The sequence below is a fragment of the Oncorhynchus mykiss genome, chromosome 14 (assembly GCF_013265735.2).
Source record: "Oncorhynchus mykiss isolate Arlee chromosome 14, USDA_OmykA_1.1, whole genome shotgun sequence".
Classification (NCBI taxonomy): Eukaryota; Metazoa; Chordata; class Actinopteri; order Salmoniformes; family Salmonidae; genus Oncorhynchus; species Oncorhynchus mykiss.
The window spans coordinates 6429609-6452488 of record NC_048578.1 but is presented as its reverse complement, the minus strand read 5'-3'; the positions used below and the strand labels follow the sequence as shown (position 1 = coordinate 6452488).

The window sequence follows — 22880 nt, the reverse complement described above, 5'->3', positions numbered from 1 at the left end:
GTTTCCTGAAGTCCACAATCATCTCCTTAGTTTTGTTGACGTTGAGTGTGAGGTTATTTTCCTGAAGGTTAACACGTTTAAATGTTTTACTCACCTCAGCTGCAGTGAAGGAGAGTCTGCATGTTTTGGTTGCGGGTGTCAGTGGCACTGTATTGTCCTCAAAGCGGGCAAAAAAGTTATTTAGTCTGCCTGGGAGCAAGTCATCCTGGTCCGTGACTGGGCTGGTTTTCTTTTTGAAATCCGTGATTGACTGTAGACCCTGCCACATACCTCTTGTGTCTGAGCCGTTGATTTGCGATTCTACTAGTCTCTATTTTGACGCTTAGCTTGTTTGATTGCCTTGCGGAGGGAATAGCTACACTGTTTGTATTCGGTCATGTTACAAGCAATATACCTCTGCTAGATCACAATTGTTATGCCTTATTTACATACAGTACCAGTCAAAAGTTTGGACACACCTACTCATTCCAAATTTGAGATTTTTGGTTCTAACCGCCATGTCACAGAGTAGGTGAATGGATGATCTCTGCATGTGTGCATCCCACCATGAAGCATGGAGGAAGAGGTGTTATGGTGTGGGAGTGCTTTTCTGGTGACACTGTCTGTGATTTATTTAGAATTCAAGGCACACCTAACAAGCAATGCTACCACAGCTTTCTGCAGTGATACACCATCCCATCTGGTTTGCACTTAGCGGGACTATCATTTGTTTTTCAACAGGACAATGACGCAAAACACACCTCCAGGCTTTGTAAGGGCTATTTGACAAAGAAGGAGAGTGATGTTGCAACATCAGATGACCTGGCCCCCACAATCACCAGACCTCAACCCAATTGAGATGGTTTGGGATGAGTTGGACCGCAGAGTGAAGGAAAAGCAGCCAACAAGTGCTTAGCATAAATTCCAAGACTGTTGGAAAAGCATTCCAGGTGAAGCTGGTTGAGTGAATGCCAAGGCACACTTAAAACCCTTGGATGAGTAGGTGTGTACAAAATTTGACTGGTACTGTATATATATCATTAATTTAATTAAATTGGCTGATTACCTTCTATGAACTACAACTCAGTAAAATCTTTGAAATTGATGCATATTGTGTTTATATTTTTGTTCAACATATATAACATTTAAATAAATCCACTTGGCCCTAATCTATTTATTTCACACGAATGGGCAGGGGTGCACCCAGGCCCAGCCAATCAGAATTAGTTTTTTCCTGCTAGGCAGGAACTTAATTGTTTCCTCTCACTGGTGTATTCATGGCCCTGTCTGGTGCTAGAACCTTTGTGAGCGTGGAAATATATATGTGTGAGATAGGACTGTAGTAGGAGAGTTGTTGTGGTGGGCCTATTTGGCCCCCCTCCCAGAGGTTTCTTCTCACTTCATCTGTTGACTTGACCTCGAGCCAAATTCCTCGCTCCTCCCTAGTTCCACAGCTGGCATGCCTTATCAAGAACTGAAACTAGACTTTTGCCCTTTGCCTCCCTCCTTATGAATTTTCTGCACTTCCCCTTGTCTCACTCAGTAACTTTCTATGCACTAAACTCCGATCTACCCTTCACTAAGCCTAACATATAGACTACCGTTCCAAATAGGCCCATTATCAGCAACCATCACTCCTGTGGTCCAATGGCACATTGTGTTAGCTAATCCAAGCTTATCATTTTAAAAGGCTAATTGATCATTAGAAAACCCTTTTACAATTATGTTAGCACAGCTGACAACTGTTGTCCTGATTAAAGAAGAGATAAAACTGGCCTTCTTTAGACTAGTTGAGTATCTGGAGCATCAGCATTTGTGGGTTACCACTGACACGCTCAATAAATCAAATCAAATTTTATTGGTCACATACACATGGTTAACAGATGTTAATGCAAGTGTAGCGAAATGCTTGTGCCTCTAGTTCCCGACCGTGCAGTAATATCTGACAAGTAATCTAACAATTTCAAAACAACTACCTTCTACACACAAGTGTAAAGGAAAGAATAAGAATATGTAGATTTAAATATATGGATGAGAGATGGCCGAACGGCATAGGCAAGATGCAGTAGATGATATAGAGTACAGTATATACATATGAGATGAGTAATGTAGGGTATGTAAACATTATATAAAGTGGCATTGTTTAAAATAATAGTGATACATTTATTACATCCAATTTTTTATTATTAAAGTGGCTAGAGATTTGAGTCAGTATGTTGGCAGCAGCCACAATGTTAGTGATGACTGTTTAACAGTCTGATGGCCTTGAGATAGAAGCTGTTTTTCAGTCTCTCGGTCCCAGCTTTGATGCACCTGTACTGACCTCACCTTCTGGATGATAGCGGGATGAACAGGCAGTGGCTTGGGTGGTTGTTGTCATGGATGGCAGTAATTTCGGCCCCAGTGATATACTGGGCCATACGCACTACCCTCTGTAGTGCCTTGCGGTCAGAGGCCGAGCAGTTACCATACCGGGCAGTGATGCAACCATGCTCTCGATGGTGCAGCTGTAGAACCTTTTGAGGATCTGGGAAACCCATGCCAAATCTTTTCAGTCTCCTGGGGGGGAATAGGTTTTGTCGTGCCCTCTTCACGACTGTCTTGGTGTGCTTGGAACACGTTAGTTTGTTGGTGATGTGGACGCTAAGGAACATGAAGCTCTCAACATGCTCCACTACAGCCCCGTTGATGAGAATGGGGGGCGTGCTCAGTCCTCCTTCTCCTGGAGTCCACAATCGTTTCCTTTGTTTTGATCAAGTTGAGTGAGAGGTTGTTGTCCTTGCACCACATGGTCAGGTCTCTGACCTCCTCCCTATAGGCTGTCTCGTTGTTGTCGGTGATCAGTCCTACCACTGTTGTGTCATCAGCAAACGTAATGATGGCGTTGGAGTCGTGCCTGGCTGTGCAGTCATGAGGGGGGAAGCAGGAGGGGGCTGAGCAGGCACCCCTGAGGGGCCCCCGTGTTGAGGATCAGCTTGGCGGATGTGTTGTTACCTACCCTTACCACCTAGGGGCGGACCGTTAGGAAGTCCAGGATCCAGTTGCAGATGGAGAGATTTAGTCCCAGGGTACTTACCTTATTGATGAGCTTCGTGGGATCCTGAAGTCTTAGAGGTTTCTTCTTGAATTTTGGAGAATGCCTACTACTGTACACTGCTAACGTTTTTCCGTCTCATCATTTTACCTTGTTAATTCAGGTTTATTATCTGCTGACACTTCTCAGTTTGAGGCATGTAACATACAGTACCAGAAATGTTGGACACACCTACTCATTAAAGGGTTTTTCTTTATTTTTACTATATTCTACATTGTAGAATAATAGTGAAGACATCAACATTATAAAATAACACATATGGAATAATGTAGTAATCAAAACAGTGTTAACCAAATCAAAATATGTTTTATATTTGAGATTCTTCAAAGTAGCCACCTTGACAACAGCTTTGCACACTCTTGGCATTCTCTCAACCAGCTTCATGAGGTAGTCACCTGGAATTCATTTAAATTAACCTCTCTAGGCTAGCGTCCCACCTGGCCACCTGGCCAACATCCAGTGAGATTGCAGAGCGCCAAATTCAAATACAGAAATACTCATTATAAAAATTCAGAAAAGATACAACTATTTTACATAGGTTTAAAGATGAACTTCTTGTGAATCCAACCACGGTGTCAGTATTCAAAAATGCTTTACGGCAAAAGCATACCTTAAAATTATTTGAGAACATAGCCCAGCAGACAAATCATTACAAACAGTAACCAGCCAAGTAGAAGAGTTACACAAGTCAGAAATAGAGATACAATTAATCACTTACCTTTGATGATGATCTTCATATGGTTGCACTCAGAAGACATTAATTTATTCAATAACTGTTCCTTTTGTTCGAAAAAGTCTCTCTTTATATCCGAAAACCTCAGTTTTGTTTGCACGTTTTATTCAGCCATCCACAGGCTCAAACGCAGTCACAACAGGCAGACAAAAAAAATCAAAATTGTTTCCGTAAAGGTCACAGAAATATGTCAAACAATGTTTATTTAAATCCTCAGGTTGTTTTTAGCCTAAATAATCTATAATATTTCAAACGGACAATAACGTTGTCAATATAAAAGGTAAACAAGAAAGGCACTCTCTCGGTACGCATGAAAAAGCTCTGTGACACGGCAGGGTCCACTCATTCAGACTGCTCTTAATCCCTCATTTTTCAGAATACAAGCCTGAAACAATTTCTAAAGACTGTTGACATCTAGTGGAAGGCACAGGAACTGCAATTTGAGTCCTAAGTCAATGGATACCGTAATGGCATTGAATAGAAAACTACAACAACAAAAAAATCCTACACCCTGAATTGATTTTTCTCAGGTTTTCGCCTGCCAAATCAGTTCTGTTATACTCACATACACTATTTTAACAGTTTTGGAAACTTTAGAGTGTTTTCTATCCAAATCTACCAAAATATGCATATCCTATCTTCTGGGCCTGAGTAGAAGGCGGTTTAATTTGGGCACGCTTTTCATCCAAAATTCCAAATGCTGCCCCCTACCCTAGAGAAGTTATCAGGTGTGCATTGTTAAAAGTTCATTTGTGACCAGTTTCAGGAAACTAGGCGTATGTCACAAGTCACGACTTCACAGGACTGATTTAAAACATTTTTTTTATCGAAAATGCATTTTTTGACAGAAATGCCTTCTGGAACATGTCAACTTTCATAACAAACTTGTATGCCATCTGTAAATACAAATAAATGTGTTAAATTATGAGTTGTTGGTTAATCCACCTTCCCACTAGCCATTATTTGCAGAGATAATGAATGGAGAGAGGAGAGAATTGGTCTGCCATCAGGCTTCTTTAAAAAAAAAAAAATTACCCCTTTTTCTCCCCAAAAGTGCTTTAATTTCAAGGTAAAGTGTGCTGCTACCTTACTAGCTAGCTAACATTAGTTGGCTGGCTCCCAAACTAACGTTATGTGTATGACATTATTTGTATCCCAGAATCTTTTGCTTTGCTATTTAGAGCCTAATGTTAGCTAGCTAACATTGAACCTAGTCGGTTAGCTCCCAGCAGATTCATGCAGGGTAGTAACGACATGATTTGGCACTATGTTATTTGATACGCTCTCTCTGCCTACTTCTCTGTGTTTGTGCTTTTATTTGCAGATTGGGGACAGGTGGAGCTGATTGGGTCCCCAAGGTGACAAGTTGAACCTGGGTTTGGGATCAACTAGGAGATAAAAGTTCCTGGTGCTCAGTCCTTGCTCTCTTTCTCCCCAAGCACCATTTTGTTTTATTATCTGGTTGATTATGTTTTTTGAGTAGGTGTACCCTTTAGCACTTACACACATTTTACCTTCATCCATGCATCTCCATTACACCCCTCACATGCCTACTTTCACACTTCACAGGTTAGTTTTCCTTTGTTGCTTTATACTTTGTTAGTTATTACATGTTTTTGTTACTCCTTAACTGCCAATGTGTACTCCCTTGCTTATCACCATCTAAGAGCCAGGTTGTGACAAATAGGGGCTCATCCAGGACTTTGCCTTGGTTATTTTGATGTTCTCCCAAGTATATATGGTAATTGGTTAGCGCTAATTGGTGACTCTTTGGTGGATCTTGTGGTTTACTTAGTTGTGTTATTGTCCCAGAAGCTTGTATGGCTATTTGGCCAGTTGTACGTGCTATTGTATATTGGGAGGTATCTACACTTTTTGTAGTTGTGTGTTTTAATCAGACTTCAATTGGTTTAGAGAAATTTCCTTCTATGGTATCGGTTTGATGACTTTGTTTATTTATTACTTTTGATTTGGTGCATTGGTGGAGAGAAGGCCACAAAGTCTATTTTCCTGTACTGTCTAGAGACACTTTGTTGTGTTCCCTGTTGGGTCATCAGATTATGGAGGTGAGTTGTCTTTGCAATGTATGACAGAAGTTGAGGCAGACATAACTCATTTTCCAGAGCTATGGTTTTTCCCCTTTAGGATAGCAACGTATTCCCACTGGGGCACGTTGTGCATCGTTTGTTATTTTTGTTTGGTGATAGCGGTCAGAGCAGTTAGAGCAGTTATCTCGGGAGCACATTTGGGGTTGGTTACCAGCGAGCTGTTTCCTCCTTCGTGCCAGCGTCTCTAGTGCATCAATCCCCGCTGCAAATCCACTGAAGACTAGGGTTAAGTTTAACAATAAGATTTGGGGAAACTCAAGTAATGCTCATCTGTTTTTGCACTGTTAAGTCAGCTATGTGCTTCTTGTTCTGTAGTCGATGTGTTCATTAGGGCAATTCAAAGTCTGGGCTACTAATCTGTTAATGTGGAAGTAGCATTATGGTGCCTTTTGAGGATTTTGTCCGTGCTCCTTCTGAAGAGTTACTTATGCAGTTTACTGAAGGAACAGCTTTTGAAATTGAGTGAGTATAATCATGTTGAGATGCGTGACAAACGTCTCAAGGATACAGTGAGGTCTATTCTGTCAGCTACTTTTCTTTCTGCTGGTATTTTGAAGGCAGAATTGAGTGAACCTGTATTGAATGTACCAATTGTCTAGTGCTGGTTTGACATTTGGCCAGAAAAAGGAGTTACTTTCATTGCAGCTAAATCATGACAAAGATCTTGAAAGGTTGAAACAGCAAAAATAACAAACTTGATTTGGAAATTTTGAAGCAGGATACGGAACAAGCTAAACTGTGGTTGCAACATCAGCGTTTAGAACTTGTCAGAGAAGACAAACTTTCAGGTGAATTTTCTTTTGAGAATGACTACTCAAGCTCCCCATTGGGACGCTCTTCCCTTGGTCATTCTCCACCTTTTGATGTTGCTGGTAATCTCCGGTTGTTGCCTAAATTTACTGAAAAGGATCCTGATAATTGTTTTAACGTTATTTCAACGTGGAGCAGATTCTCGGGCTTGGCCTGATGCAGACCGTACTTTGACGCTTACGGTGTGTTTTGACCGGTAGGGCTCAGGAGGCTTACTCATCTCTTAGTGTTTCAGATAGCGACGATTACGTAAAGATTAAAACTGCTGTCCTGCATGGTTTCGAGTTGGTCCCTGAAGTGTATCGATAGTATTTTAGAACTTTGAAGAAAGGTTCAAAACAGTCTCATGTGAGTTCTCTGGATTTTTGTTAACTAAATGTAATTGTAATGTAATTGTTACTGCGTCAGCAGTCACTAGTTTTGAAGATTTGTGCAACCTGGTCACCCTCGAACAATTCAAGGAATCTGTCCCTGATCGTCTTGATATAAAGTACGGACTGCATTTGAGGCTGCTGTTTTGGCAGATGAGTACATACTGACCGACAAAGGCAGTTTTTAAGGGTCCCGTATGTGAGATTGGGGACAGAGGAACAGTTCAAGTCGATTTCGGTCAGCAAATTCCTTTAGTTCTGTTTAATGACCCATTTCCATCCAGATCTGTCCCTGCTTAATGTGGACAGAATGATATCAGTAAAATCCAATTATTGTCAAGGTAAAGGCCACTGGAAGAACAAATGTCCTGTCCTTGGTAAAAAGGTAAGCAGATTGGCCAGCACAAATTTAAAACCTGTTGCGTTAGCTGGGCCTGTCCCTCATGTTAATCCTGTTGCGCAAGCTCAAGAATTGTCCAAACCTTTTAATACTGATTATTCACCGTTTCTCAGAGGGTTATGTTTCACTATTGGGAAGTGATGTGCCAGTAAAGATTCTACAAGAGTCTGGTGCCTCTGAATAATTTGTTTGAGTCGGTTCTGACTCTTTCTCTGGAGACAGGAACCAGTGTCCTAATTCAAGGGATAGTTTTGAATACGTTGTCTGTACCCTTGCAGGAAGTCAAACTTAAATCTGACCTCGTGCAAGGTTAGGTTTCCCTTGGGGTGCGTCCCTTTCTGCCCGTTGACGGTGTTTGTGATTTTTGGGTAGCAACTTAGCCGGTAGTCGTGTCTGGCGTGATATATCTCCTCTGGTGGTTTCTCGTAACCCATCCCATGTAGGGATTATCGATGAAAACATACAGAGATTCCCAGAGGTATTCTCTGCATGCGCTGTGACTTGTGCTGAGCAGTGCTGATACTACGGTCAGAACGGAACTTACACAACACATAGCCAAACAGTTTGATAATCCATTAAATGATTTACCTTTGCCTATATCCTGTAGTGATCTTGTGATGGCGCAGTCCACTGATCCTACCTTAAAAGGTTTATTTGATCAAGTACTTCCAGTTGAGGTAAGGAGTGCTGCCCAGGGTTACTGCATTCAAGATCAGTTGTTGGTGAGGAAATGGACACCTCACAGCAAAAGTTGTGTGGGTAATGCTATTGTTTAGATTGTGGTTCCTTCTAAGCTTCGAGATCTAGTTTTGAAAACATCATGACTTTTCTGGTCACTTAGGGGTTAATAAAACCTATGATTGAATTTTGGGTAATTTTTCTTGGCCTCATTTTATAGAAAGACATTTCTGCTTACATCAAAACATGCCATGTTTGTCAGCTGACTGGGAAGCCTAATCAGATGTTAAGGCCAGTCCCGCAATAACCTATTCCTGTTACAGACCAGCCATCTGAGCATTTGATTATTGATTGTTTTGGACCCTTACCCTGTTTTATTGCTGGTAGCATCTACATGTTAACTGATGTGTCAGGCTATGAGATATCCTGAAGCCTATCCACTTCGCAACATTACCACTAAGTCTGTTGTGAAGGCTTTGTCACAGTTCATCTCAATATTTAAAATACCTACGGTGATTCAGAGCGATCAGGGTTCCAACTTCACTTCGCACAAGTCTTGCGACTATTGCGTATTAAACGTAATCAGGCCAGTGCTTATCATGTGCAGAGTCAAGAGACCCTTGAGCGTTTTCAGAATTTGAAGTCACTGTTATGTGCTTACTGCAGCTACCACAGACCACCTGTACTTCATCCACCTTCGGTCTGCCTCCGTCACCACCAACATCTTCAAAGGGACCTGGGACTTGGTCAGTGGACTAGGGGTCCTCAGATTCAGGGTCCTCAATGTCTACAAGGTTGGGTGGCTGCTCCTCACTTTCACTGCCAGAATCTGATTCCTGACTTTCTTACAGACTCGTTGTCAGAATTTATACAAATCTCCAGAATTTCTGCATTGGCGCTACAGCGTAGCCCACTAGCTACATACTGTTGAACTCGGAGGTTTACATGCACTTAGGTTGGAGTCATAGCTTTCACCTGGAGTCACCTGGTAAGTTTGTCATGGAAAGGGCAAGTGTTCTAAATGTTTTGTATACTCAGTGTACATCCTCAGTTTACAGTATATTAATTTCACATTCATCTGCTGGTTTTGACATGAAATCCCTATTATTCCTTTTTTAACATCCAATAGGGGACATGACAAGATGTCAGAAGAACACGTTAGGTGTATGATTAGAGAAGCATACCTGGGCATCTGTGTCACCTTTCCTATATATCCGTAACCATAGAGAGGTAATGATCCTGGGGTTGTGGAGAATTCAACTGTGATTGGCCATAAAGACTGTGTTTATTACTCCTCAGATGGGATGAATGGTAGGCCAGTGCTCTTAACCTTGGACCTCTGACCTCTATACTGTGCTGTTAGAGAAGACAGGCAACAACTTTTCCTTGTTTTTAAACACAGGATTTTAATATCAAATTGCAGTTTCCCATCACACAGCAGTATCAACGATGAAGAGTGACAAGTGATTCCACTGCATGTTATGTTTGTGTTGCTCAGTATCTTTATTTCTCAACATCCTCTTCTCAGTTTGTTCTTTTAGATTAACTTATTTTGAGTGACACTGACATAATGGTGAAGTCCTATATTCTTTACTTTTAGTTATTCAGAAGAGCTAACCAAATATGGTTACATCTTGAAGAAAAGCTACATTATGTTGGTTTTAGCCAATCAGTCTGTCCATCGCCTCTGGTTGAGGGGATTCTAAACTGGAACTCATGTGACTCAAAAAGGAAATGCATAAATAACATTAAGCCCACAAAAACAGAGATGTGGAAGAAAAATATATTTTGATTGTGAAAAGATATGGTCATGTATATCAGAAACTATTTTACAGCATTAGCTTATTATTGCACTAGCTATATTAAAAAAAGGCAATTGCTAAAAAACAATATAAAGATTATCATGTATCTTAGATATGAGTCATGTCAGGATTATTGTCCTCATAGACAAATGGCTAATAAGAGTGCATGCCATTTTTTTCAATATCTCAGGATGTGTCCATGAGGGAGACGGACCGCAAGCTTCAAAGTATTGACTTAAGGTATTGGAAATTAGTAAGTAAGTAGACTATAATATCTAAACATTTCTGTTATGCAATTATCAAAAATCACAAATTCCTTAAACATTATTTTAAATAACTATATCATTATTTCTATCATGCAGCAAAAACATGTAAGACTTTATGACATATCACACAACTGACACAAGGAACACGTGAACACCACACAACTAAACTCAGCAACAACAAAAAAAGTCCTCTCACTGTCAACTGCATTTATTTTCAGCAAACATAACGTGTGTAAATATTTGTATGAACATAAGATTCAACAACCGAGACATAAACTGAACAAGTTCCACTGGCATGTGACTAACAGAAATTGAATAATGTGTCCCTGAACAAAGGGGGGGGGGGGGGTCTGTCAGTCGGTATCTGGGGTAGCCACCGGCTGGCTGTGTTAGGTACTGCAGTGCATCTCCTCATGGACTGCACCAGATTTGCCAGGTCTTGCTGTGCGATGTTACCCCACTCTTCCACCAAGGCATCTGCAAGTTCCCGGACATTTCTGGGGGGAATGGCCCTAGCCCTCACCCTCCGATCCAACAGATCCCAGACGTTCTCAATGGGATTGAGATCCGGGCACTTCGCTGGCCATGGCGGAACACTGACATTCCTGTCTAGCAGGAAATCACGCACAGAACAAGCAGTGTGGCTCGTGGCATTGTCATGCTGGAGGGTCATTTAAGGATGAGCCTTTCAGGCAGGGTACCACATGAGTGAGGAGGATGTCTTCCCTGTAATGCACAGCGTTGAGATTGCCTGCAATGACAACAAGCTCAGTCTGATAATTCTGTGACACACCGCACCAGACCATGACGGACCCTCCACCTCCAAATCTATCCCCCTCCAGAGTACAGGCCTCGGTGTAACGCTCATTCCTTAGACGATAAACGCGAATCCGACCATCACCCCTGGTGAGACAAAACCGTGACTCGTCAGTGAAGAGCACTTTTTCCCAGTCCTGTCTGGTCCAGTGATGGTGGGTTTGTGCCCATAGGCAACGTTGTTGCCGCTGATGTCTGGTGAGGACCTGCCTTACAACAGGCCTACAAGCCCTCATTCCAGCCTCTCTCAGCCTATTGCGGACAGTCTGAGCACTGATGGATGGAGTGTGCGTTCCTGGTGTAACTCGGGCAGTTATTGTTGCCATCCTGTACCTGTCCCGGAGGTGTGATGTTCGGATGTACCGATCCTGTGCAGGTGTTGTTACACATGGTCTGCCACTGCAAGGATGATCAGCTGTCTGTACTGTCTCCCTGTAGCTCTGTCTTAGGCTTCTCACATTGCAATGTATTGCCCTGGCCACATCTGCAGTCCTGATGCCTCCTTGCAGCATGCCTAAGGCACGTTCACGAAATATCTTTGAAAAAGGGCCGTTTCTTTTTTTTGTGTTTGTTTTTGTGTTAAAACGTGATAAAGAAAAACTGAAGTGATGTATCCACTTCTTGGAAACAGACAATATGTGTTCTAAAGTGTGAACATGCAAAACAAAGCTGTTACTGTAACTGTAAGACAACATAATTAGACATAGCTGTCGTCTGTATCAATCAACTCTGGGCCTCAGGTTTGCGTCCCAATAATTTCTCCTTCTTCCAGATGTGTGCACTCCTTCACTACTCCCCACAAATTTAAAATAATTGGATTGGTATAAACATGGGCAACGAGGAGTTGCCATATAACATTCATTTCCTTTGAGATACGTGAAGGGAAGTGAACAAGTCAACACTTTAGGAGAAAGGAGAGATTATTGGGAGGCAACGAGTGATTAAAGTCTCAGCCTCTTCTATTCTATCTAGACAGTACCTTGCTCACTGGCCTCTCTGTACCCTGGCGTACACACAGTCCTCCTCCTCAGGTGTGTCTACCTTCCGCCGGGGACCCTCTAATGTTTTAATCTGTCCATACTCCACCTCCATCGTCTGCTGGGGGCCCCCCGCCACTTTCACCTGTCTGTCCTTCAGCTCCACCAGCGCCTCCCTCTCCTTCTGTCTCATCTGCTTCTTTTGTATCCTGACATCAGCGTATTCCACATCCTGGCTGTCATCCGTAGCTGTGGAGAGAGAGAACGAGCGAGAAAGAGAGAGATTATTAGTCTTGCCATTGAAGCATTTCAATGGCAAGACTGACGTGGCAAATTCAATTACTTCCCAAGTTAATGGAGATAAAATGAAGAGCTACAGCTAAATATCCTCTAACCTGAAGTCTTTGGAGGTTTATTTTTCTTCTGGACACAGTAAACTGCCAACATCATCACTAGGACAAGGACTACGCCTGCCAGAGATGCTGCTACCATCCCTATGATATCTGGGTAAAAGAGAGGAAACAGAGACAGAACAACATCAGCGCTAAGGTTGTTTCATTGTAAAAACAGCCACATATACAGTGCCTAAGAAAATAAATCAGGCACCTTGACTTTTTTCACATGTTGTTACATTACAGCCTTATTCTAAAACTGATTAAATTATGTTTTCAATCTACACAAAATACCCCATTTTGTGAAAGCGAAAACAGGTTCTTAGACGTCTTAGCAAATGTATTACATTTAAAAAAAACACATACCTTATTTCCATGTGTCGCGCCCTGACCTTAGTTATCTTAGTTTTCTTTATTTTGGTTAGGTCAGGGTGTGACGAGGGTGGTATGTGTGTTTTGGTCTTGTCTATGTTTTTTTGTATATCTATGGGGTTTTGGTACTGTCTAGGTAAATGTAGGTCTATGGTGGCCTGAATTGGTTCCCAATCAGAAACAGCTGTTTATCGTTGTCTCTGATTGGGGATCCTATTTAGGTTGCCATTTTGTGGATTATTATCTATGTGTAATTGCATGTCAGCACTCATTATTATTAGCTGCACGTTCATTTTGTTAGTTTGTTTAGTGTGCTTTGCGTTCTTCGTGCAAATAAAGAAGAATGTATTCAAATCACACTGCGCCTTGGTCTCCTCCATACAACGAACGTGACAATATGTTTTCAGACACTTTGCTATGAGACTCGAAATTGAGCTCAGGTGCATCCTGTTTACATTGATCATCCTTAAGATGTTTCTACAACTTGATTGGAGTCCACCTGTGGAAAATCCAATTGATTGGACATGATTTGGAAATGCCCACACCTGTCTATATAACATCCCACAGTTGACAGTGCATGTCAGATCAAAATCCAAGTCATGAGGTCGAAGGAATTGTCCTTAGAGCTCCGAGACAGGATTGTGTCGAGGCACAGATCTGGGGAAGGGAACCAAAGGTATCAAAGAACACAATGGCCTCCATCATTCTTAAATGGAAGAGGTTTGGAACCACCAAGACTCTTCCTGTGGCTGGCTGCCCGGCCAAACTGAGCAATCGGAGGAGATGGGTCTTGGTCAGGGAGGTGACCAAGAACCCGATGGGCACACTGACAGAGCTTCAGAGTTCCTCTGTGGAGATTGGAGAACCTTCCAAATTGGCAACCATCTCTGCAGCACTACACCAATCAGACGTTTATGATAGAATGGACAGACGGAAGCCACTCTTAGTAAAAGGCAGGACAGCCCACTTGGAGTTTGCCAATAGGCACCTAAAGGACCCTCAGACCATGAGATACCGGATTCTCTGGTCTGATGAAACCAAGATGGAACTCTTAGGTATGAATGCCAAGCGTCACATCTGGAAGAAACCTGGCACCATTCCTACGGTTAAGCATGGTGGTGGCAGCATCATGATATGGGGATGTTTTTCCTTTTTGGACTGGGAGACTAGTCAGGATCGAGCAAAGTACAAAGAGATCCTTGATGAAAACCTACTCGAGTGCTCAGGACCTCCGACTGGGGCGAAGGTTCATCTTCCAACAGGACAATGACCCTAAGCACAGAGCCAAGACAATGCAGGAGTGAAATAATGGAGTCTCTGAATGCCTTTGAGTGGCCCAGCCAGAGCCTGATTAAACATCTCTGGGAAGACCTGAAAATAGCTATGCAGCAACGCTCCCCATCCAACCTGACAGAGCTTGAGAGGATATACAGAGAAGAATGGGAGAAACTCCCCAAAAACAGGGGATCCAAGCTTGAAGCATCATACCAAGAAGACTCTAGGCCATGATCACTGCCAAGATGCTTCAACATAGTACTGAAGAGTTTTATTTATTATTATTATTTTTATGTATTTTTACATTTGCTAACATTTCTAAAAATCTGTTTCTTTTTCGTTGTGAGGTATTGTGTGTAGATTGATGAGGGTAAAACAAATCATTTTAATCACTTTTGGAATAAGGCTGTAACGTAACAAAATGTGGAAAAAATCAAGGGGCCTGAATACTTTCCAAATGCACTATACATAAAGGCCATAACGTCTTAATGGTAATAATGATAATGACACCAATAATACATCAGGATGAGCATTATCACTTACTTAAAGTCCACAGTGTCTGATGGGCTTTTGTCAATGTGACATGATTGTGTGTAATTGCTGTACCCTGGGTGTGATTTCTGGGTCTGGTGGTCACTGGGTTTTCAAGCCCCTAGGCCTTACTAGTGGTTGCTTCTGTTGTGGGGGCCACTGTTGTAGGTTTAACACACAGGGTATTATTAACCACTCGCTCTGAAATGTCCTCTCACTGTCAACTGTGTTTATTTTCAGCAAATGTAACATGTGTAAATATTTGCATGATCATAAGATTCAACAATTGAGACATAAACTGATCAAGTTCCACAGACATGTGACGAACAAACATGGAATAATGTGTCCCTGAACAAAGGGGGGGGTCAAAAATCAATAGTAACAGTCAGTATCTGGTGTGGCCACCAGCTGCATTAAGTACTGTAGTGCATCCCCTCCTCATGGACTGCACCAGATTAGCAGGTTCTTGCTGTGAGATGTTACCCCACTCTTCCATCAAGGCACCTGCAAGTTCCTGGACATTTCTGGGGATAATGGCCCTAGCCCTCACCCTCCGATCCAACAGGTCCCAGACGTGCTCAATGGGATTGAGATCTGGGCTCTTTGCTGGCCATGGCAGAACACTGGCATTCCTGTCTTGCAGGAAATCACGCACAGAACAAGCAGTATGGCTGATGGCATTGTCATGCTGGAGGTCATGTCAGGATTAGCCTGCAGGAAGGGTACAACATGAGGGAGGAGGATGTCTTCCCTGTAAAGCACAGCATTGAGATTGCCTGCAATGACAACAAGCTCAGTCCGATGATGCTGTGACACACCGTCCCAGACCATGACGGATCCTCCAACTCCAAATCGATCCCGTTCCAGAGTACATGCCTGAGTGTAACGCTCATTCCTTAGACGCTAAATGCGAATCCGACCATCACCCCTGGTGAGACAAAACAGCGACTCGTCAGTGAAGAGCACTTTTTGCCAGTCCTGTCTGGTCCAGCAACGGTGGGTTTGTGCTCATAGGCGAAGTTGTTGCTGGTGATGTCTGGTGAGGACCTGCCTTACAACAGGCCTACAAGCCCTCATTCCAGCCTCTCTCAGCCTATTGCAGACAGTCTGAGCACTGATGGATGGATTGTGCATTCCTAGTGTAACTCGGGCAGGTGTTGTTGCCATCCTGTACCTGTCCCGCAGGTGTGATGTTGGGATGTACCGATCCTGTGCAGTTGTTGTTACACGTTGTCTGCCACTGTGAGGACGATCAGCTGTCCGTACTGTCTCCCTGTAGCTCTGTCTTAGGCGCCTCACAGTACGGACATTGCAATTTATTGCCCTGGCCACATCTGCAGTCCTCATGCCTCCTTGCAGCATGCCTAAGGCACATTCACACAGATGAGCAGGGACCCTGGGGCATCTTTCTTTTGGTGTTTTTCATAGTCAGTAGAAAGGCCTCTTTAGTGTCCTAAGTTTTCAGAACTGTGACCTTAATTGCTGTTAGTGTCTTCATGACCGTTCCACAGGTGCATGTTCATTAATTGTTTATGGTTCATTGAACAAGCATGGGAAACAGTGTTTAAACCCTTTACAATGAAGAGCTGTGAAGTTATTTAGATTTTTACGAATTATCTTTTGAAGACGGTCCTGAAAAAGGGACGTTTATTTTTTTGCAGAGTTTATACTCAGTTTCCAGTTTATTTGGTACACCGATCTAGTACAGGGTTAGTACCCCTCTTTGCCACCAGAACAGCCTGAATTCTTCAGGGCATGAAAACAGTGCTCAATTGTTTTCAAGGGACCTAACATGTGCAGGAAAACATTCCCCACACTATTACACCACCACCAAACGCATGTACCGTTGACACCAAGCCAATGACGTGTATTCATGGAGGCAAAGGGAAGCCGGGCTTCCCCAAATAATGTATCCTCCCCCACAAAAATATATATATATACCTTTCGTCACTGTGTTTCACAATTTTCCTTCAATTCGCAAGAGGCTGAATTTATCTCACAGGAGAAAGCATCTGGCCATCTACAGTGCCTTGCGAAAGTATTCGGCACCCTTGAACTTTGCGACCTTTTGCCACATTTCAGGCTTCAAACATAAAGATATAAAACTGTACTTTTTTGTGAAGAATCAACAACAAGTGGGACACAATCATGAAGTGGAACGACATTTATTGGATATTTCAAACTTTTTTAACAAATCAAAAACTGAAAAATTGGGCGTGCAAAATTATTCAGCCCCCTTAAGTTAATACTTTGTAGCACCACCTTTTGCTGCGATTACAGCTGTAAGTCACTTGGGGTATGTCTCTATCAGTTTTGCACATCGAGAGACTGACATTTTTTCCCATTCCTCCTTGCAAAACAGCTCGAGCTCAGTGATGTTGGATGGAGAGCATTTGTGAACAGCAGTTTTCAGTTCTTTCCACAGATTCTCGCTTGGATTCAGGTCTGGACCATTGTTTAGCTAAACTGAGTGAACTCAACTGTGAATGGTCATGGTGAAATAATAAAAAGTGTCAAGGGAAGCCAGCTTGGATTTGGTGTCTCTCCTCTCAAATCGCTTTGAAAGCATATGTCATTAACAGAAACAACTTGAATCGTTGCATCTCGTTGTGTTGTTGTTTGGCTTCCTTAGGGATTTTACCCACACACAGCTACTGCACCAAGCAGGATGGGTCCATAGACTCATCCTGCTTATGCTAAATCCTGACTCTGCCATCAGAACTACGCAAGAAGAACCCGGATTATTCGGACCAGGCAATGTTTTTCCACTCCTCAATTGTCCAGTGTTGGTGATCGTGTGCCCACTGGAGCCACTTGTTCTTATTTTTAGCTGATAGGAGTGGAACCCGGTGTGGTTACCTGCTGCAATAGCCCATCCGGGACAAGGACAGAGAGAAACCATTCTGCACACCTCTGTTGTACTGCAGCATTATTTGCCTGGTTGTGGACCGCCTGTTAGCTTGCACAATTCTTGCCATTCTCCTTCGACCTCTCATTAACGAGCTGTTTTCACCCATAGGACTACCGCTTACTAGATGTTTTTTGTTTGTCGCACCATTCTCGATATACCCTAGACAATATTGTGAGTGAAAAGCCCAGGAGGATGGATAGTGCTGTTCCTAAACAGATTAATTTCCATTGATAAGGGCTGATCATTATTATAATCATCATCATTATTATCATTGATATTAAACAATATCTTACCTGGACAAGGTAAGATTACCCTGCTGACAGTAACACTGCTGATATTGTTTCTGATGGTGCAGTTGAGATCCCCAGACAGGCCTTTCTGCAGTGTGATGGAGTTTGTCTTCTCACCAAAAGAGTTGTCATTGTTGTTCAGTGGGTGTCCATCCAAAGTCCAGCTGTACTGGGGACTGTCCCCCTCAGAGGAGCAGGATACCCTCATCTCTCCATGAGACAGACACTTAGAGGACAGCTTAGCCTGTGTCACAGGGGCTATGGGGGAAGATGTTATAATGTGGTTACTGGTTGCTGTCTAGATTATCAAAATTACAGATATGGAAACATATTTACAGTGGCTTTTTACAATTTTTACAAATTAATAGAAAATGAAAAGCTGTCTTGAGTCAATACGTTTTCATTCCCCTTTAGTTATTGCAAGCCTAAATAAGTTCAGTAGCAAAAATGTGAAGAAGGTGAGCCCGGGCGTGGTTTAGTTATGAATTACACTTTGGATGGTGCATCAATACACCCTGTCACTACAAAGATACAGGTGTCCTTCCTAACTTACTTGCCGGAAAGGAAGGAAACTATGCCTGGATTTCACCATGTGGCAAAACATTTACAGAGTTTAATGGCTGTGATAGGAGATCACTGAAGATGGATCAACAACATTATAGTTGCTCCACAATACTAACCTAATTGACAAAGTGAAAAGAAGGGAGCCTGTACAGAATAAAAATATACCAAAACATGCATCTTCTTTACAAAAAAAGCAGTAAAGTAATACTATTAAAAAAAATTGCAAAGTAATTAACTTTTTGACCTGCATAGCATAGTGGTGACCATGCACGCATAGAGGTGGTTAAGTCAAGGGGTATGGATACTTTCTGAAGGCACTGTACATATGTTTTGTTAGTTATACAAATGCATTCTTAATTTGATTTATAAATCATCGCATCATTTTTGTTCAGTAAATGGTCTAAATTCATATTGAGGAAGCAAATAATTATGACTTTTTTTCTTAGAGAATTAACTTTTTACCTTCAATGAACAGTTGCAGTCTTCTGGAGCCCGATAATGATCCATTTGCATTAAATGTTTCAGCACAGTATTTGTCAGAATCATTCCTTGCTGTGTTATCTATCCTGAATATCCCCTTGTTTATAATGAACTCTGACCTGCCATTAATAGGCCCTTTTGTTGTCGACATGTTTCTTCTCATTGTGAGTATCTCTGTTTTAGCACCAGTTGGGTCCTTCCAAAATCTAACCTGATGTCCACTGGCGTTGGTGATCAGCCGGAGATAGACAGTTCCTCCCAGAGCTCCATAACACTGAGCTCCATCCTCTCTAGCATCACAGGGGCTCTCCATGCCTGAGAAACAAGAGAGGGATGTGTTCTATCGCTGTCCTCTTTTGAGTCATGTTTACTTTTATAGATGAGGAGACACCAAGCAACAGTACAAAGAAATGAATGGCATCAGAGGCAATAGACAGTAATAGCACCTCAGTCAGTTATCATTTTCATGGAGACAACTCTGTGTTCTTTATTGTTTTGCTAACCAATGGGATTCTGAGTAGCCCACAGTGATGCTCTCGCTACATGTTTTACAAGCCTCTTCATATTATACCAACACATATCAATTATTTTCTTACCCTGAGACACTCCTGCTAAGATCACCAACAGTCCAAACACAGTCTCCATATCTCTTCACAAGGACTCGGCTTAGCAAATTAAAGGAAATGTGTAATTTTGAACTGACCCTATTAATAGGTTGTGACTCAGGGGGAAGAGCCTCTTTAAAGTTGCACTTCTTCATTAAATTAACAGCCAGGCTGGCTAAATGTCTTGTGTGTGATGACATCTGATAATATCTACAATAAAAAGTGAAATGTGATGCTACACAATTTTATGTGCTATTTAGAACCTAAAGGGTTCTTTGGCTGTCCCCATAGGAGAACTCTTTGAATAAGCCTTTTTGTGTTCTAGATATAACCTGTTTGGGTTTAAAATAGAACCAGAGAGAAAGAGGAAGAGAGATTTGATCTAACATAAGTTTTTTAATGTTGAAGTTGATATGAGCATACTGATATAGGTAGGACACGTGACATCCCGCCAACTTTGAGAAAAAACACTTCATATTTGTTTTGTCTCGAGATGGCTATGCGTATTCGTGGAATGAGGCTAGTAGCATAGCGTCGCTCTCCATTGAATACGGCCGTTGACGTCAGCTACTCTCATCGAATATTCAAAAATTGATTATAAAAATGAGATGTATCCACTAATCCAAAGAAAGGAAAGGCGAGAGCTAGACAGCCCGGCGTGTCGCTTTGTGGACGACTCCCATTGTTAGGGCAGAGAGACATGTATCTTGTTAGTATATCCATGATCTTTGTTTTGCTGCACCACCAACTAGAAGATACAAATAAAAGTGTGTTTTGGACATTGAGATGTATAGAAGACTCTAGTGCCCAAAATCCTGTTTTAGCATGGTTGTGCCATTGAAGACTGTCACATTTTGAAGTAGTGAGACTTCCTAAGGGTTAAGGATCACATAATTCCATCCAGGTCATCAGGAGAGATCAGCCAATGATTTATACTCCTAAGCAAACATTCTATAACTGCAGGTAGCAGTAAATCGCAAACCTTGGCTTTATACCTGTTCAAACAACACACTCTAGGAGGCAGTGTGCACCCTTTCAGTTTGTTTACCAACTGATAGGAGAAGAAGAGGAAAATTGACTACTTCAAAATGGAGATGGCCTCAATGTACTGTCATGCGCAGGTTTTTGGAGCAGCACCCGCCTCACGCCTACCACATTAGTTACGAGCCCCACCCGGTATCTGACATCAGGACAGGTTTTTCACTGCAACCCAACCCACCCCCGTAGAATTGTTCCGAGAGACAATCTGTGATCTGTGATCTGTGATCTATTTATTTAATTGTTTTTATGTCTCCAAAATAGTAGGCTATTATTCCCGTTACCCTATGAATTAATTTATTTATATGTCAATTTAACATTTGGATAAAAGGAAACCATGCAATGAATTAAGAACAACATATTTGTATTTTTACAATGAGTTGCGGCACATTGACAAATGCTCTGCAATAAAAGGGCTTTGTAATTAGCCTTTTTACGCCCGTGTACACTAGGGAGTTACTGCGCAGTGAATCATTGCTTTCCATTCATTTGAAATGGAAGGAAAGCGGTGAAAAGCAGAGTGGGGGGGAATCTGTGGGTGGCACTAACGTGGTGTGGGTGAAAAAAGTTCAGCATTTCCCCAAATTATGCAAATCAACAGCGGCGAACGCTGGGTGATGACCAATCGTATCGAGTGGTTCCCACAATCTGCGACCCAACTCAAGACTTTCTTTAGCAAAGATGGCTGACAAAAATACTAGGATGGAAGCAAATGTAAGTAATTATAATGTAATAATGAATCATGCAAAAAATGTACAGTTGAGAGGAATATGTTAGTTAATAACCTCTTAGGGATGCCTTAAACTCGAATCCCGCTCGAATTCCATTAGCGGGATAGATTTGACAACATCCAGTGAAATTGCAGCGCGCCAAATTCAAACTACAGAAATATAAATATTCAACATTCACGAAAATATAAGTATAATACATCAAAATAAAGCTTAACTTCTTGTTGATCCAGCCGCTGTGTCAGATTTCAAAATGGCTTTACGGCGAAAGAACACCGTGCGATTATCTGAGGACAGCGCCCTGCATACAAAAACAAGAAAACCTCTTTCAACCAGGCAGGTGCCATATAATAAATGCCTTTACCTTTGAAGATCTTCATCTTTTTGCAATCTCAAATGTCTCAGTGACACAATGAATGGTCGTTTTGTTCGATAAATTCCTTCTTTATCTCCCCAAAATGTCCATTTATTTGGCGCGTATGATTCAGAAATACACCGGTTCCAACTCACCCAACATGACTACAAAGTATCTAATAAGTTACCTGTAAACTTGGTCCAAACATTTCAAACAATATTCTTAATCCAACCTCAGGTATCCTAAAATTTAAATAATCATTCAAATTTAAGACGGGATAAACAGTTTCCAATACCGAAGAAAAATAACACAGAGCACGCTACCTTCCACCAGGGACCCTCTAATGTTTTATTCTGTCCATACACCTCCAATGGCTGCTGGGGAACCACCTCCACTTTCACCTGTCCGTACTCCACATTTCTTTCCTCCAGTCTCATCTGCTTCTTCAGTGTCCTGACATCCGCGTATTCCACATCCTGACTGTCAACATTAACTGTGTAGAGAGAGAGAAAGAGAGCTCACTTGCTTTGGCACTGTTAACACGTTTCCCATGCCAATAAAGCCCCTTGGATTGAATTGAATTGAGATAGAGAGAGAGAGACATCTGATAACTTCAGAAGAAAGTTGACTACAAATACAAAGTTGACTATGTCTTTGCATTTGTTACAAACAAGCGACATATAAAAAGATGCTTCCAATAAACCGCGATGAACACATAACAAAAAATAATTGAGGGCTACAGGCCTATTTTAATTATTGAAATACATTTTATGTTCAATCGAGTACTAGTTTGCTACTTGTAGACCACTGTCTGTAATTTGCTTCAATGTATTTTATGATGAGTAGCCTAACGTGTGCAATGATGTGTCAAATATGGGATTTAGTGAATTTTTATTGGGTAAGCATAGAATAAGCCGCCTCAATATTTGCAGCCGTAGGTGGTACGATCTCTCTAGTAGCTGATCTGTTGTCAGTATTGTGAAATAATTATATAATGCTAAGGAAAAATTTGAATGGAGAAAGCTGATCCGATCCCTTTCTTTTGATTCTATCAGTATCGACACATACTCCAACAACGCACTTAGCGACTGTTCTCTCTGAGTGATGTTTTGGGAAACACATGTTACATCTTCTGCTGTTGTAGGAAAGATGCATTGTTAAAACACTCGTAAGCCTCAGTTCCATTGCTATCAGGAAACCGGGCCCTGGGCCATTTCACCATGAAGCCTCGCTGCAACCTGGTCTCAGAACATTTTGTATTATTCTGTACGTAAAGCCGATACACTCCATTTGGTATAATATGTT

The 22880-nt window shown here is 41.8% G+C and overlaps 1 protein-coding gene across 1 annotated transcript; it reads right to left on the bottom strand.

The window, feature by feature from the left end:
* Positions 1 to 11536: 11536 nt before the first annotated feature.
* Positions 11537 to 20468, bottom strand: LOC110488626 (hepatocyte cell adhesion molecule). Its single transcript, XM_021560912.2, has 5 exons — positions 19446 to 20468; positions 18832 to 19164; positions 17809 to 18063; positions 12430 to 12537; positions 11537 to 12283 (listed from the first exon to the last, which is right to left on the bottom strand). The coding sequence occupies exons 1-5, from the start codon at positions 19492 to 19494 to the stop codon at positions 12042 to 12044; spliced, it is 987 nt and encodes a 328-aa protein (XP_021416587.2). The 5' UTR covers positions 19495 to 20468; the 3' UTR covers positions 11537 to 12041.
* Positions 20469 to 22880: the final 2412 nt, after the last annotated feature.

Coding starts and splice junctions, on each gene's coding strand:
- LOC110488626 (XM_021560912.2), bottom strand. CDS start 19,494: ATGGAGACTGTGTTTGGACTGTTGGTGATCTTAGCAGGAGTGTCTCAG. Junction 18,064..18,831: donor ACTGCAACTGTTCATTGAAG/GTAAAAAGTTAA, acceptor CTTCCCCCATAG/CCCCTGTGACACAGGCTAAG. Junction 12,284..12,429: donor TAAACCTCCAAAGACTTCAG/GTTAGAGGATAT, acceptor CTCTCTCCACAG/CTACGGATGACAGCCAGGAT.